The 17,021-nt window shown below is 33.8% G+C and overlaps 2 protein-coding genes across 3 annotated transcripts; both read right to left on the bottom strand.

Moving 5' to 3' along the window:
• LOC18600988 (triacylglycerol lipase 2) lies at positions 250-4,715 on the bottom strand. 2 transcript variants are annotated; one of them, XM_007031776.2, is made up of 10 exons: positions 4,414-4,715; positions 4,146-4,263; positions 3,906-4,025; positions 2,196-2,336; positions 1,798-1,908; positions 1,478-1,621; positions 1,336-1,376; positions 1,137-1,216; positions 907-1,002; positions 250-659 (listed from the first exon to the last, which is right to left on the bottom strand). In XM_007031776.2, exons 1-10 carry the CDS (start codon positions 4,557-4,559, stop codon positions 337-339), a joined length of 1,320 nt encoding a protein of 439 aa, XP_007031838.2. In that variant the 5' UTR covers positions 4,560-4,715; the 3' UTR covers positions 250-336. The 2 variants fall into 2 exon arrangements, with proteins under 2 accessions (XP_007031838.2, XP_007031837.2); XM_007031775.2 differs by having other exon boundaries at positions 4,146-4,715.
• LOC18600987 (uncharacterized protein At3g27210) lies at positions 8,275-12,159 on the bottom strand. Its single transcript, XM_007031774.2, has 3 exons — positions 11,752-12,159; positions 9,577-9,657; positions 8,275-9,203 (listed from the first exon to the last, which is right to left on the bottom strand). The coding sequence occupies exons 1-3, from the start codon at positions 11,927-11,929 to the stop codon at positions 8,734-8,736; spliced, it is 729 nt and encodes a 242-aa protein (XP_007031836.2). The 5' UTR covers positions 11,930-12,159; the 3' UTR covers positions 8,275-8,733.

Here is a 17,021-nt window from a genome sequence, read left to right as displayed (position 1 = left end):
ACAGTGCAAACAAGTTGACATGGAAAGTATGTCTATAAAAGCATCTGTGGTTTCTTATTTTTCGTCATACTACCAACCAAATAGTCCAGACAGATCAGGTTGCCATTTATAATGGCATATTTCTAATAGAAGTAGAAATGATCATCAGAATATAATACAGAAACTGCTTTGTCAGGTTTACCAAACGGATTGTTACCCAGGATGGTTGTGCAAATAATTTCAATCAGCTGGCTATGAACAGAACTCTGATGTTTGAAATGATTTATTATTGAGCAAAGAGTAAAAGCCTAGAAGTCCTATCTCTCAAAAACAAAAAACTGAAACTTCTTTGAGGGATCATTGATGATTTTTAAAGAACTGAACAACTTGATTATACACAATATCCTTGGCGCTAATTCCCATAATGAAATCCGCATGAGCATAATTTTTGATGTACTGAACGGTGAGCTTGCCAACATCATGGAACTTCAGATGGTCAAGCAATAGCTGAACATCTTGGACATCAGAGAGAGCATCTAGGCCTCCATAGCTCATGAAGATAGGAAGGTCATGAGGAATGTTGGAGATATTGTAAAGTGGTGGTGTGTCTTCTCCGTAGTGCATCACATTGTAGTCTGGTCTGCCATAGTTGTACTTGGCAAGAACCCCATCTCTAACAGCTGTAATATTTTGTTTTTTAGAAGCCTCTATTGTTAGTCATATCACAAATTACATGTGAATAAGACACCACCATAAATCATTTTCCTCATTTATGATAATTTGTAAGACTAGTCATTCTTCCTTCAATTTTTTCATAAACACAGAATAAATCACGAGGAAGTGATAGAAGAAAAGGTGGAGGGAAATAAAAGGCAGAACTAGTAATTGTAAAACCTCTATAAGAAGAGTTTGGTTTCACGGACTTACTTTGAGCAAAGTGCACCATGTTTTTGGTTGCTGTGGATTGAGGCTCATTCTTTAAGAAAATGTTGGCCGTGGATAAATTGAGACAGCAATTATTACCTTGAATTACAATAACAAAATGAAATCAGTATCTTCTAAAGGATTAAATCTATGCATTAATTGCAGTCAGATAGTGAAAATTGTACGTAATTGTCAGCATAAGGAGGCTAAGAACTTCAGAATGTATCTCGTACCAGTAAGTGCATTCAATAGATCATAGCAGTCAACTCCAGGATAATTGCACAAAGAGTTGAGAAAGACAGTTACCTCCTTTCTGTTAAGGGTAAGGAAAAATCATTATATGAAACATTTTCTAGTGGGGAAGTCCATCCCTTAAACATAACAACAGTATAGCTAGAATATAGAAAGAGTTTTAAGATCTTGATTGTTCACCCTTTCGGATTGAATTCTGCTATTCCAAGCAATGTAGTTATCTGTTGCCAAAACCAATAAATCCCTTTTAGCGATTAATATTTCTGTTAAGATTTTGGAATTTACTTGCTATTGATGCTGAAGAAAAATGTTCCTCACAGACCTCACCAACAAAGGCTTTGGCAGCAACCACACCAAGTGCAGTAGTCATGTGGCTTAAGTATGCAATTGGGCTCAAAAAGACTGCGGATTTCAGCTTGCCCGCCTGATGGCCCTCGGAGAAGGATGCCAAACCTATCAGAGTTCCCTGTAAACCAGAATGGAAACATCACTTTGATTAAGGTTTTTAACATTTTGTCAACCCAAATGATCATTTGGGAAAGTCAGAGTCGGACCAATGAATCAAAATGAACTGAATGAGAATATAAGTTTGAATTCCTGACTCCAGAAGAAGATTAATTTGTTTGTTAAATGGGATCTCACCTGGGAATGGCCAATGTAATGAATCTTCTGCCCTGTCTGGTTGAACACGAAGTCAAAAACAGCTGGCAGATCATAAGTCACCAGTTCATCCCATGACCAATTCCAGAAATCCTGCCATATTTTCAGTTTTTAACAATCTGTTAATCACGTGATGATGCATGACTAACATCCAATTCCCAGAAAGAACTGATTGTCTCCTTAAACTCGAAATTAATTGTCACAATTAAGGGAATCATGTATAACTGTTCATGCATAACCCACAAGTTCATATTCAAATTTCTAGAGGGTGGAGTGTGAAATAATTTGTTTTTCTACCGTTAGTTTTAACCATAGTTTTCAAAGAATACGGATCAAACTACATCGGCATGAAAATTAGGAAGAGAAAGAAGAAAACTAACCGGCTGGCTAGGGTCGAGTGAAACGTGCTTTCTGCTGAATCTTGTCCCTCTAGAGTTAGCAATCCATACATCAAACCCATTATCAGCCAAAATCATTGGTAGATTTTGCTCTGGTGAGTTCAGAAGCCATGTCATTCCATCCTGAACCAAAAAACAAGAAAAAATGCATTGTAAATTAACCGAACATCTTGATCATGGCAGGAGGCAGCTATATTTTGAGGCTATCTCTGGCACATAAACAGACGGAAAATGCAGCCCCGATAATTTTTTATATTTGGCCACCAAGGTTCAGAGAAACAGGAGACGTGCATGATTTGCATGTGTGCTTTGAGACAAGGAACTAGATAGAGATGTTCAATTCTGGGTGTTGGTTGGACTTGAGCCTGCAACGGTGCATGATTTTGTGTACCCATCAGGATTCTTGAGCCCATCTCTTTCAGCCTCGTGAACAATAACAAGGACAAATTTAATCAAAAATGAAAGTTGGCCCAAGCATGAAGATCACAATCCCAATGTAAGACATTAGCATATACTTGGTATAAACAAGCAACAATCATGCATTTTTCCATGGTGTGGTCCATCCGCAGTTTAACTTGCATTCAAAGCAAATGCAAAGGAAAGGGTCAAAAAAGAAGAAAGAAGGAAATGAAGTACATGACAAACTTTGCGTCATGGAAGAAAATAAGCTGTTCTCATGATTAAATCCTTCAGGTAACATTACTTTTTTCTTCTTTTGTAAATAGGAGTTCTTTTTTTCTTATTTTTCAATCGGAAAACTACAAAAATAAACCTGGTGCTTAACAAAATTATACACGCAATTCCTCTTTTTAACGATGCTTGTGTGACACTAATATATATATCATCACTTGCTTTTAAGAAGAAACCGTTGCTTTAAGCTCTCACATCTGCAAGATCTTTACAAGGATTTGTGAAGAACATTCACCATCAATTTGAGAGTTGAGAGAATGCAAATTAAGGTTAAGAAGGCAATGCCATAAAACAAATTAACTAAATGTTAAGAGTCAAAAAACATTCTCAAATTGAATGAAAGCTAATGCCACTTTTTCACCAGCCTCTTTATGCCCCACATGGTGCATATTAGCCTAATGAAAGGTAGACATTTTTGGTGCGTAAACCAAGCCTTCTCTTTTCTCCTGAAAACCCCTTTTGTTACGGCCTTTCAAGTGCTCAACTTCATAGCAATTCCCTTGCAAAAGTTTGCCTTTAAATAAAGGATGGTCCTTGGACAAATTGAGTGCACGGCACACATTTCCTACTCAGACAAATATTTCGTTGAGTGGAATGATGAAAGTTGTTTTAACTTAAATAGTACGAATGCTATGGCACTGACGCGGAATGACTGTACCTTTCGGTCATAAAATTTGTCAAAACATTGAGTCCAAGTTCACACCCTCACTATAAAAAGGTAAGCTTACATCTTCTTTCTTAGTATAAACAATTTATTAACGATTTCATTTATCGGAAAGTTGTAAATTAAAGAAGACTAAGATCTTAGTACGGTGCATTTCAACAGTTAATTCGGTATTATATTTCCTACTGAATCATGCATCAAAATCAAGCAAGCTTATTAAATATAAATTATTATGCGTAGAGTTTGACAGAATTGCACTCAGGTGAATATGGCAGGCAAAATATTGGATGGTCAAAATTGAATTGTCAAGATTTTTCGAAAGATATTTAGGCACTCACCACAAGGACGCCATGTTGGATCAATACTGGCTGCTTCTTGTTTCCACCAGTACTATTCCCACCCACACGTCCTTCCGGAATTCTTTGCATGTTAAGGATAAAGCCATCTTGGGTTGTCACCTGAAAACGCAAATAAAGCAGTTTCGTTAGCATACTTTTCTGTCAAATCCAGCTTATTAATAACACCAAAATTCTGTACCAAACACATTTTCCTTGTACTAATTTGTTTGATGCTCTTACTTCATGTTCCTCGCATTTGTAACCGTAGATGGTCACCGAGGTAGCGCATATTCCACTGTCTGCTGTAGTGGCAGCACCATTCTTTCGGCCAAACGGACCACGGCCCGAGCCATATGCCCTATGAGGCATGACCACCAAGATGAGCACACATAAGCTCAACAAGCCAGGAGGAGCCATAATCGTTGAATGATATGGAAGGCTACTAAAACCAATGGCTATATATAAAGAAAAAGAAAGAAGAGACACGAGCAGGTGGGAAAACGATTACAATTGCTCTTTCTTTCTTGTTTTGGCTGAACTGTCGATCTGCTGAGATTTCTTGGTCCAAAGTGGGGGGTCTTTCACGATTTTTCCAGTGAGAAGGGAATGGAAAGTGGGACCCAAGATGCAGCTTTTCCTATTGCTTCTTATCATCAACAAACTGGATATCCTGATCCATGAAGCATCGTTGAAACTTTGTCACTGGCTAATCCTGAAAGTACTGAACTGCAGTTTTTACGGTATGGAAGAGCAGGGAGAGCTGGCTTAGATACTCTGTGAACTCTTGGAGTACTTCCTCTGCTGGGAAGCCTATTTATAAGCTGAAACACTTTGCATAAACAACAAAAAAGGAAAACGTGGGATCCCCCATTGGGACATGTGTTGGCTCCTGTCAGGTTCCACCTTACAGGGACGAGAATTGATCAGGCAAATCCAAATGGAGGTTTGACCTACATTCGGGGCAACGGTCTAAAAGGTTTTGGATTAGTTGACGGTGCTACACGTACGAAATATTTGCACGGAAGATGTGCTTACCAATTCAATATTTTCCGTAAATTTTACTTTTTCTTTAATTTAGTCTTTATTTCTACAAAATCGATATAATCCTAACACATAATTGGCATTCATACCAAGATCGGTCCATGGCATATCATGTACGCAAAAGTTAAAGACATGTAAGTTGAAGATGATCAGATGAACAAAAGGTTGGAAATACAAAATTATAATAGTTAAACCAAATTTTTTTTTTGTATGTTTTTGGTACTCTAGAAGCACAATCAAAGTAACACACTTATTTTACAATCACTCAAACAATATAGTACAGTATTTTTGGAGGCAAGAAGGAGGGTGAAGAAATTTATATAGATGAACTAAAGGTTCAGAGAATTTTGTCTTGGACATTTTCACTAATAATGGTGAAAAAATGAAAAAAAAATCTTTTAAACAATTATATTTGTTCAAATAATTATATTTGTTCAAATAATTATAATTATTCAAATAATTATATTTGCTTAAAGAGTTAAGTTTGTCCAAATAGTTATGTTTGTTCAAATAATTAATTATGTTTGTTCAAAAGGTTGTGTTTATACAAAGAGGTATCTATGTCTAAGTTTTCTATATATGAACCAACAGAAATAATTTACAGTCATTCTCTCCACCTTCTTTAAATTCTTCTTAAATTGTTTTTATAATGTTTTGTTTCAGAAAAACTTTATAAGAGTTTGATAATGTTGTCATACAAGTGCTATATGGATTGATTTTTTTTTTATGTAAACGCAATTAATCATTGAGTTTCATTGTATTCTCAAGATTTATTACTGTAACTATATTGTACACTACAAGTGAGAACGAATGAAATTTTAAAAAAAAGTGGTATAAATACATGCCTAAAAGTAATTTCTTGATATTTTATTATTTTTCAATTCTATGTTCTAACATGTTGTATACTTTCTCGGAAGTGATTTCAACTCTACCTTGATGAAGAAACGAGGCCTTCTTATATAGAGAAGAGAAGAGGCTTGATTTTGTGTAGGTAAATTCTTTTTTGAAAAGGTTTTCTTGGCTGATTCCTTTCTAATAAGATCTTTTTTTTTAACAATTTTGGAAATTTTAATGGTCCAATACGTTTTGTATTATTATTTTGCTTTCTTTCGGTGACTTGGAATTTTCTAGTGACACTTTCTTAGTGACCTTAGCACTTAGCTAAAACTATTTAAATCTGGTATCTTTTCCTGAAAAAGGCATAGAAGATGAAGAAAGGGTTTCATGTTCCACCAAAAACTCATACTTTTCCTCTCTGATTCTTGGGGTGGTCCTATTTTAAGACCACTTGCTTCGTATCTCTTTCTGAGAACTAAACAATAGAACCACTTGAAGAAATAGGAAGAAAATATACATTACTCCTCTAGCTGGCCTAATCAATCATTATAGGTCAGATTCTCTTAGAACTAAACTAATCTTCATTTGCTGGACTACAAAACATTCTCTAAAGATTCTGTCTTTTCTCCTTTTAGGGGCTTAAGTGCAGAGCCTTAAAATCTTTCAGGGTTACAATCGAATTCTATAAACCTATTGAGGTCAATTTCATGCATGAAATTGGTGAGATAGGTATAACCCTTTTTTCTTAGTTAATCTTTACCTGTTAACAAGTTCATTATGGAATTAACTTTGGACTTGTCAAGCCAACTTCTCAAAAAATGAAGTTAAGATATATTTTTCCTTTCACCTTCATTTCTCATAATCAAATTCTGAATTATTCAATTCGAAATTATATATGAATTCAATTATATGTTTATTGTTGATAAAGGAGCTTGCGCTTAAAATCTTAAAAAATGTTCCATCATATCACAAAAACCTCTGACAATTTGAAACCAATTGCATGTTGATTTTGTCTCCCATGTGAGATTGTAAGTAGTTTCTTTTTTTTTTTTTTGAATTGGAAAAAAAAATGGATTCTAACCCTACCATTTAAATATAAGATCATACACTAATCAATGAATCAAATATTCAGATGTATGTGTAATTGTAAACATCGATTTCTCTATAATTAAAATTTTTTTCAATGCCGAAATTTTCCAAAATTCTAAGTAACCCATGAAGCAAACATTTGTTTTTTACTTTACAAACATGCACCAATGTGAAAGGAACTTCAATCAGATTGGAAAAAGGATCACCCCTGCTAAAACCATATAAAAAACAGCAAAAGCAATGCAGGGAGAATAACTGCAAAGATATGTAGCATGTGGATAAGTGGGAGCCCACACGCATCAATCCTATCGAGATGGGCTTTCACTATGATTTGTACCTTTCACAATTTCGCCACCATTGTTGGATTCTATTTCAGTTCGGGGAGCAATGATTGTTCCAAAGTAGTGCTGCAGTAAGGTTCCTTTTTCCAAGCTGTTTTGGGATAATAATGTCAGTGGGTGGAATTCTGTATCTTCCAGACTGATTCAAATTTATGGGAGGTTCCAGGGCTCCCTTGTAAATTATTAAATTTGTTAAAAATATATTTAATTTAAAATCAATTGATAATAAATTGGGAAATTTTTGTTTTATTTATATATTCAAGATATATTTAATTTAGCATACATTAGATTTGTTTTAGCATTAGTTTAATATTATGTTAAATTTTGAAACAAGCTTTTAATTTAAAATCAATTGACAATAAGTGAAGAAGATCTTGTTATATTTATATAAACGAGATATCTATAATTTAACAAATGTGTGATTTCTTTTATCATCATTTTAATGTGAACTACATGCATCAATCTTTGAGAAAAAGAAATTCACATGGAGTTTTGTTATCTCTACAAGGAAATCTGTCAGTTGCTTTCCCTTTTTCTAATCTTTTCTAGTGCTATATCTTTTTCTTTTCTTCATTTTTATTAGTTTTATGTATCTTAACTAACTTTCACGAGTATTCTATGCTACTGCTAAATTCTTTCTTGAAGATGTAAGTAACTTTTTATTAAAAGTTTTAGATTCAGTCATTGTCGTTCCATTGGCCATGCCTCTCTAACATGGAAAAGTTTAAAGCTGCAAAAAGCATATTTCTGAGGGTCGGTCCGGTATTCATCAGCCGGCCAGGGGTGGATCACCATCCTCCAACCATGCTTAAACCTGATCAAGATATTCTGCCTTTTCGGTTTTGTTGCATTGGAGATGATGCCAGGATGGGCTCTTATCACTGTAGGTTTGACATTTTACGTATTTCCCTTTGGGCCTAACGAAGTCGGCTTCAAAACAGGGTCTGCCTGCACGTTATTACTCCTTGTCTCCATTAAATTAGCAGGTTATACTGCCAAAGAATTTGACCACTTCTTCAAGTAAATGCATATATCTCAACATCACACCAGATGACACAGAATGGTCTTAAAAACCTGGTAAGCTATTATATATCATATCAGCAGTTACCGTTGCTCCAGCTGAAAATGCAAAGCTCAACTAAGATTTAAACAGCATCAATTACAGAAAGAACTGCACATAACACCTCAGTTGCTTAATATATATATATATATATATATAATATTCATTACAAGGGCCATTTACGATTTTCCTTTGATTCTTCTGGTTTTTATTACAGAACACCTGTTATGTATTGACTTCTTGTTGAAAAGAAAATTTTTTACCTTCAGGTTGATTGAGATGGTAAAATCCTAATAGGAGTTCTGCATCAAACATTTACTGGGCTGCTTTTTACATGGCCTGGAATCCAGAAATCCCATATGTATGTAACCATGACCCCAAGGCTTCGTGAAATCTGACAAAAATTTGAAGTTTTCTTGAGGACATGATCTCTGGGAGTTATGATCCGGGCTTCATCAACCTACGGGTGGGTAACATGTACAACTATTGCAGGGCTCATCTTCTTCTTCCTCTCACTAAAACTCTTGCATGAAACCAAGCTTGGAAGGCAGCACTGCACAGACTTAAATGGCTTCTCCTTAAAAATGGGGTTATCTCCATTAGCAGTCCTTTCACTAGTGCACAGGGAGTTAGCTCCAGAGACATAGGGGGTACCATCTGCAGATTTTGGTGGTAGTAGGTCTTGTATAGTTGGTTTGGCTTCTATCTTTCCATTAGCAAGATCCTGGTTCCTTGGGGTATTTAGCTCATTAACATCTTGGTCTTCTCTAATGCTCTCACGGAATAGTTCAACCAGCTTCTTTTTCTTTCCTGTTGGGGATGTTTCAGAGACTGACCCAGGAGATCCTTCCTCAGTGCCCTTCTTAACTTGAGGTGTCCCCATGGCGAAGCTATGATGAACAGGGGTATTGCCACGAGATGGAGTAAAATCTGCACACAAATGTACAACATTTTGATGGGATAACCATAGACAAGAAAAAAACAATCCTAGAGAATGCTTGGTCAAATAAACGTAGAAAAATGACAATCAGATATCACAGTCATATTACAGCAGGACTAACAGAGGTGTTGAATCTTTACTCATAAAACATTCAATGCAACATTGTCAAAACTATGACAAGTTAACAACCTAATTTTAATCATGAAACTTTACCCACGAAAATTGCAATTATAAAAAATAAAATTTATTCAAAAGATGAAAAACTATGAGTACTGTAGGAAACACCAGAAAAAAATATCAACATATATGGCAATTATATAAGCTTGCTAGACACATTGATTCAAACGGTTTTAATATTCTTACCACCATTGACACTGAAGAAATCGTCCTCACAATCTGAATCTAGCCAGGCTCGGGAATCAAAAAAAGTCTCATCTTTACTACCTGCACCAAACAAAATACAATTTTAGCTTAAGGTATTCAGATAGCCAAAAAGAAGGAAGTTAACGTATTAGCAAAAGAAGGAAGTTAATGTATAAGTTGAGCTATATTGACATACTTACCATAGAGTTCATATCTTCAAATTAATTAGGAACCATACCAACTTGATATTGAAGATTATTATACAATGATATGTGTTACTTGAGAAAATTTCAGGAGGTTTTGAATTTTGATCACAAAATAGCAAAGATCTAACAACTATGGAGAAGCAGTCAAGTCAAAACACAATTTTCAGAAACCGCTGCATCCAAGTGTTCAATATGATCTCAATTTGATGTTGAGATGGTACATTTCTACAGTAGTCCTACCCCACAACATAACCAAATGTCAATTTTGTTGGAGCTTTTAGTGCAATTTACCAACACACCCACCTCCACCCCAAAAATAAAAGGAGATACTAAGTATCGACCTATTGCTCAGAATCATCAAAGCAGCAAAGTTTAGATTCTCCCTGTCAAGATGAGCTAAACCAACAGTGACAGGTATGTGATGTACCAAACAACCAGACACCCACAGAAAAGTGATTCAGAGTTGATGAGGATGTCATCTCTTTGATATTCTATAGACATATCATCACTACTAGCAGTCCTAAGTTTAATAGCCAAGTCTATTGCATTGAACATAAATTCTAGAAGTAGCTAGGACAACAACAGAATCCACAATTTGACTTCCATGGGAATTCAATATCCATCTTAATGTCGAATTAATTACAGTAATATTCATAAACCAACTTGCATAAAACCGTTTGCGCTGCCTTACATTTAAGAGTGGTCCATCCATCAACCAGCTTTCCATCAAGGGCTGATAAATCTACCACAGGATGTACTGCTCTAAATGTGGAGATAAAAAAAAAGGGCCACCACAATGATGCATACTTCCAAAATCAGACAAATTCTCAAAACAACCATTTAGGATAAATACAGGAAGAAGATTGTTGATTGCTAACATGTTTTTATGACATAATATTCCACATCATACGGTAAGGCATTAAACAAGGGCATCCAATCAGCCTGAATTATGATCCATCCTATTGGCCAAGTTAAGAATTTCAACTCCAATACTGCCAGATTTAGGAAAATTTAGCTTCATCTCATCTTGAAGTAAATTTCAAGATTAGCAATAGTGTAAACTAACAATTTTCCTATACGCCTTGCAGTTCCAAATAGCGAATGACTTTTCTAGCAAGAGAATGTGAAAACAAAAGAAAACCTACTTTTCTGTTAGAATTCTCCATCTTCAATTGGAAGAGAGGGAAAATGGCATGTTGTAGTAGCCATCTAATTAAACAGTGTTCTGTTAACAACAAAACAATTTCTTTTTCCAAAAACAGAAAACTGAACTCTTATCCAAAATAAACTAATTGAAGCTAGTAACAAGGAGGGGAAAGGGGAAGCCAAAGAAAGAGTCTGGATCATCAATAAAGAGAAGGAAATCGTAAATTTAGGCTATGATAGAAGAGCTTGCACTAAAATAACACAGAAAATGCTCTAAAATGACCCCAAAAAGGCCATACTGGAGTGAGCTAAGAAACCATAACATGGAGAAAAACCAGATTTTTAAAAAAGAAAAAGAAAAAAACATCATGTCTATTCTAGCTCACAATCAACAGAGGCAAAACCAATTTTATTAGGCATATTATTCACAGCAGACATGCAAAAATAACCATAAAAATCAATAATTGGGAACACCATCATTCATCAAAACAAAAAGAAAATTATTTTTTTCTAAAAAAAAAAACCATAGACTGCTTGATATCAAGATCAACATGTTAGTAGTAAAAAAATAACAACTTTGACAAACCCCAAACCAATTTCAGATCTCACATCATCAAAATAAATCATCATCAAAAAACACAGAAACAGAGAAACGAAAAAGGATGAGAACTTTACACTCCACTGAAGATAAAAAGTGAAAACAAGTAAAAAGAAAATCAAAGATATTGCCTTTCCCTCATAACCAAGAAAACTAACTCTAACAAGTTTCTTTGTTTTTTTTCCCCAAAACAACACAAAGAAAACCAAAAAGAAGTCCAATTACCTAAATCTTTCAAAGTAGAGGGAGATTGAACTTTGAGAGCGAAGTCACAATTGGCAGCAGGTTTCTCTTTAACAGGTGAAGGTGGAATGATCAACTTGTCTGTTTTAGACCCAAAAGAAAGCCCAAGTTTCATGGCTGACTCTTGAGAGCTCTTATGCACTGACACACAAGAACCCATCTCTCTCTCTCTCCTATTTTTTCTTTTTCTTTATCTCCAACGCTTTAGAACCAAAACATCAGCCACTCACAGAGCAAAAAAAATGAAACTTTCTTCCTTGTCCTCAATGGCCTCTGCAACCCAAAAAGCAGAAGTGAAAGAGAGAATGGGAGAGAGAAAGAGAACGTTTTTTGGCGTTATATTGAAGGAGTGGAAAATGCCTCCTTTGAGAGAGAGAGAGAGAGAGAGAGAGTAGTTTNTAGGAAATAGCCTCCTTGAGAGAGAGAGAGAGAGAGAGAGAGAGTTTGGCCTTGAATTGAAAGGGAAGTTAGCATAGCAAGCACTGCATGAAGTCTCTTTTTTGCAGGTTTTTTTTTTCAATACTTCTTTTTCTTACATAAATAAATAAATAAATAATGTCAAGTGGTCCCCTTTCACAGGATTTTTTACCATTTTGGTAATTTTGTGGAACCCACATTAAGTTCTTTGACTTAATGTGATTCTTGTGAATTGTGTAAAAAGCTGCCTTTTCATACTTTTTTATGCTTTTTTATCCTGATTTTTCTTGTATTTTAATTTTTTAATTAAAAATTTTAAAATTGATAGATTGCCTTAATCTTAAATTAAGATGAAATTATTTGATTTCATTCATTCGAGATTAACATTATTAAGATATCATCAGGGTTGGAATCCGGAATTATTTATTAGAATTTACTTAGTAATTAAGTTAAAAAATTATTTTTAATAATGACTATAATTAACAATTCAATATACAAATGTAACAAATTAAATTCAAATTCAGTTGTTAAAGGTGGAAGATTGAAAGAAGTCCAGGTCTAGGTCCACTCTATTTATTATGATTAAATAATGGAAGGTATGGGTTGAAGGAAGAAGAAAGGTTGGGTGATTGTTAATGTTTAGACCAATTTCATTGAATCAGAAGGTCTTAGGTCACCAAATCACCTTAATTTTCGGGCCTTTCCATATATCCTAATTATTGAATCCCCAAATTTTAAAATGTGTCTGCTAAGTTACTTGGGATCTTCATTTTGTTGGTTCTTTTATTGATTTTTAATGCAAATTCCCAAGCTTAGAATTTCACAGCTAGGCATAGAATGAAATGCTCAAAGTATAATCTAAACAAAGCATGGACAGTTCATCTCTCTCAAATCATATGTTTAATCATTGTTTCTTTCCCAACTTTGCCTTTCACTAATGGAAAATGTGTTGTTCAATAAAAACACACATATTTGGTTCCTACCTTGGCTAAGATTCCCCCAATCAAAACTCTTTGACCTTGCCTAAACTTAAAAAAAAAAAACCCATAAATATTATTTAAATAAACAATATAAATGTGAAAATTATAAATATTAAAACAATAATTCTTAGCTTATACATGTGTTGCACATTAAACAAGTTTCAAAGTTATTTCTGGTCAATAACATACATTGCTTTGAATCTCAACACTTTTTTCTACTTTCAAAAATGCTAATTTATGACTGTTTCTTGTGCATGACAAAGAAGAAGATTATATAAAAATAAAATATTGGGATTCAAAATTTATGTGATATGCCTTAGGCCAGCTAGCAAGAATATTTGCATTGATGTTTTTTGTTGGATTTAGGTTTGAGTTTGGTAAAAGTCTTTATATACAGTTGATGTTGTATTGGCCTCATAAATACGTCATTTAAATGTAAGAATTATCGCACAAAAGTTTTGAAAGATTTTTTTTTCTCTATTAAAAGAAATTTCGACGAAGTATTTTGATGGAATATATTCCAGTAGAAGATTAAGAGAGTAAAATAACTTGAAAATTATTACTAGCTGAGCTCCACTAAATCAATTTTGGAATCAACTAAATAAAGTTGGAAAATGGGGTTCTTTCTAAATTTTGAATGACCAAATCAAACCAGTGTATTTAGAAATTAATTAGTTATTAGCAAATGGTAATACAGTTAAAATATTAATTACTTAAACATAAACTAAGATACATTTCATAAAATCTACCCTACCAAGTTCATGCAAAAGCTAAGCTAAGATGTGAGGGCTTAGCTCTCAGACTGCCCTACGTATACTCATAAAGTCATAACATGATATAGCCCCTTGAATTATCTAAATCATGCCTCTCAATGGGGAGGAAAAGTTGAAAATTATGTATGAGAAAATCATTTGGTGCAAAGTAGAATGATTGAACTTGAAAAGAAAATTAAAAAGGCTGAGTAAACTTTCCAGAGTTATGATCAGTAGGAAAAAAAAAATCAAAACTAAAATAAATACACATAAAAAGGTCCTTAAGAGACCTTGTGTCATGGTACAAGGTTGATTGGCAATCAATTTCTTCAGTGGGACAGGGAAAAGTACAGTTGCAGATGAAGATTACACCTTAATTCTTGGTTTGAAAGAAATCCAACAGAAGTGGGATTGCTTGCTAATCCCCATGTTTCATCGAAAATAATGGAAAATTTTGGTATCCATGGAGAGATCACAGACAGCAGATGGAGTTTTTCAGTGCAAAATTTGGTGGTTAACTGAATTATTTTAGGGGTTTTTGGTAGAGAAAACAAACTGAAAGCTGGGACTGCTGGGGCCTTTGACATAAAGTTGAGAGATTTTTTCTTGTATGAAATGGTTTGGTTTGTATCTTTTTCACAAAAATTTATACTCTTCTTCTTAACTCCATGGACGTGTAGCTGATCAGTCATGTCCATATTATCTAAGTGGGAAAAATACAATTAATCTCCCAGATTTTGGCTGCTTATGCAAAGAAAATTAGTGAAAAATCTGCATTTATGTTACATAGCCACCAACAGTCTCAAGTTTGTTTGCTTGTCCTTCTTGAAAAGAACCTCTCTTTTTCATATGATTGATGCTTTAGCCCTTCTCTTCAAAGAATTCCAACTCATACCATTGAATATCGAAAGAAATAGCAAGAATAAACCAGAAGAAAATGAACCATCCCAAGCAATCTTCAATATCATTGTCATAAACCCCATTGTTTCATATCATCCAGCCACCTCAAGAGAACAAAAATTCAATAAAAATGGCCAATGACCGTATGTAACTATGCATGCAAACTAAATACAAGAACTAGAAATCAGTATTAAAAATTTCTAACAAATTATATATAATCAAATGTCATTTTCAACGATAGTGATTAAAAGGACGGTGTATTTATCTTTATTATTTTTAATTTAATCATTTTTTAATTTGTTTTGCATATACGTGTTCGCGTATGCACACGAGCAAAAAACATTATTGAATTTAATATGATGAATTATTTGATATCATAACCCATAAATATCAAGGTTCACCTTATCATCTTATCCACAAATTGTGGCTACCCACTTTTTCAAATTTACCTACTAATTATGACTCTTGGGTTATCAAACGGTCCAATTGTTCTTTTCATGTGAAAATGCTTTTAGCCTAGGAATTTGACTAAGGTTTTATTATCTTTTTACCCCTTCAAGTTAGCTAACCTTTTTCATCATGAAGATTGAAGTCTTTCCAAAGATGGTCAAAGGTCAAATTGAGATTAAATAGTTCTTATTGTAAGATTATTTTTCAAGTTTCTCTTTTCTCATTATTGGTTCACAAGACCTTTTGATCATGTGTCATGTATGGGGTGGGTTAAAGCTTTTTTCATCGTAAAAAAAAAAATGGATAAATTCAATAAATAGAAAATTTTAAAGAAGAAAACATAATATTTTCGAGAAAATTTTTGAAATTAACATCATATTTTCAATAAAATTTTTGTAAACCAAATACTGTAATATTATTTTTAAAAAAATTTAATTAACAAGCTTTTATATATACTAAACCTTGCAATCGCAATATTATCTTTCCAACAATTTAATATCTAACAAAATATTATATATTCATATCTAAGCAAGAGTTAGGACTTGAATATTTTTGTGCTTGAAAATCTACTCTAGACAAAGTCCCAGCTATATTAAAGCATAGAGGTGAACAATAAAGATTGAAATAATTATGATTTCAACTCTCTCTTTGCTTTTTGTAAGCTCACGAGAAGATAATTAGTTATGTCTAATCCCAAGACTTAAAACAAAAAGATGATTAAATCAAAGTTGATTATAAGCTTAGAAGAGACATTTTGCATGGTGGAAGTGTTAGGAAAACACATGGGCTGTGGAGGGTCCAATTTTAGCTAGAAAATTCCAAATTCCCCAAGGAAGCAAAATGTGGAATAAGGGAACCCACCAAAGTTGCCTATGCCTAGTAATGCCAAAAAAGCAGACAAGTTTTGTCAATCAAATGGCATTAACCAAAAGCATATATTTCTCTTGTCTGTAGCCTTTTTCCCTTGGGTAGGCCATGGCCACGCCTACCATCCCCCAATATGTCTTCGTCTGGCGGTTTGGGCCTCACATTCACATCAAATTATCACGTCTTTGGAAAGGTTTTAGAATATTAATCAATCAAGCTTTGAATCATGAATAATGGAAAAATTTTATTAGAGATACGTCGGCCGAGTCACGTGGTGGCCCGATGCGGTTGTAATTTTTATTTTTTGGGTTGATTTTTGAGGTTAAACCATGTGATATTTGTCTAAGTGATTCTCTACAATTCTTTGATTAGTTATTTAAACAAATCCAACTCTCAAGTCACCACACACAATAATATATTCTTTGTTTTCTTCCTTGGTTCATTACCTTTATAATCTGGTTTTTGGTTCTTAATCTCATAGGTTACAGCAAACACTAGGCAGAATCCATCTCTCTGTTTTCTTAGGCCCAAGACTGCAAATCCATTTTCCTCCCAGCCAAACAATAAGAAAGCCCAATGACATGAGTAAAATATAACGTTTAATAGTTAATGTGATCGATTGGTTCGGTTTTGAAATTTTAAAAATTAAATTAAGTGAATTTTCACAAAAAAATAACTGAAACCGATTAACTTGTATTCTAAAATTAAAAATGATCGAAACCGACTTGTATTGGATTAATTCAATCGGTTTGGTTGATTTTATTATTTTCTAATATTTTAATAATGTTTATATATAAAATATATTTAATTGATAATTAATTTTTTAATTGATTTGATTCTAAATTTTAGAGATAAAATTTAATCGATTTCAATTAGAATCGATTAA

This window comes from Theobroma cacao, chromosome 4, assembly GCF_000208745.1.
Source record: "Theobroma cacao cultivar B97-61/B2 chromosome 4, Criollo_cocoa_genome_V2, whole genome shotgun sequence".
Lineage (NCBI taxonomy): Eukaryota > Viridiplantae > Streptophyta > Magnoliopsida > Malvales > Malvaceae > Theobroma > Theobroma cacao.
This window is presented reverse-complemented; position numbering and strand designations above follow the sequence as displayed.

Coding starts and splice junctions, on each gene's coding strand:
- LOC18600988 (XM_007031776.2), bottom strand. CDS start 4,559: ATGATAAGAAGCAATAGGAAAAGCTGCATCTTGGGTCCCACTTTCCAT. Junction 1,909..2,195: donor CACTCGACCCTAGCCAGCCG/GTTAGTTTTCTT, acceptor AAAATATGGCAG/GATTTCTGGAATTGGTCATG. Junction 1,003..1,136: donor TCTATTGAATGCACTTACTG/GTACGAGATACA, acceptor TTGTAATTCAAG/GTAATAATTGCTGTCTCAAT.
- LOC18600987 (XM_007031774.2), bottom strand. CDS start 11,929: ATGGGTTCTTGTGTGTCAGTGCATAAGAGCTCTCAAGAGTCAGCCATG. Junction 9,658..11,751: donor CTCTACTTTGAAAGATTTAG/GTAATTGGACTT, acceptor TGTTTGGTGCAG/GTAGTAAAGATGAGACTTTT. Junction 9,204..9,576: donor TTTCTTCAGTGTCAATGGTG/GTAAGAATATTA, acceptor ATTTGTGTGCAG/ATTTTACTCCATCTCGTGGC.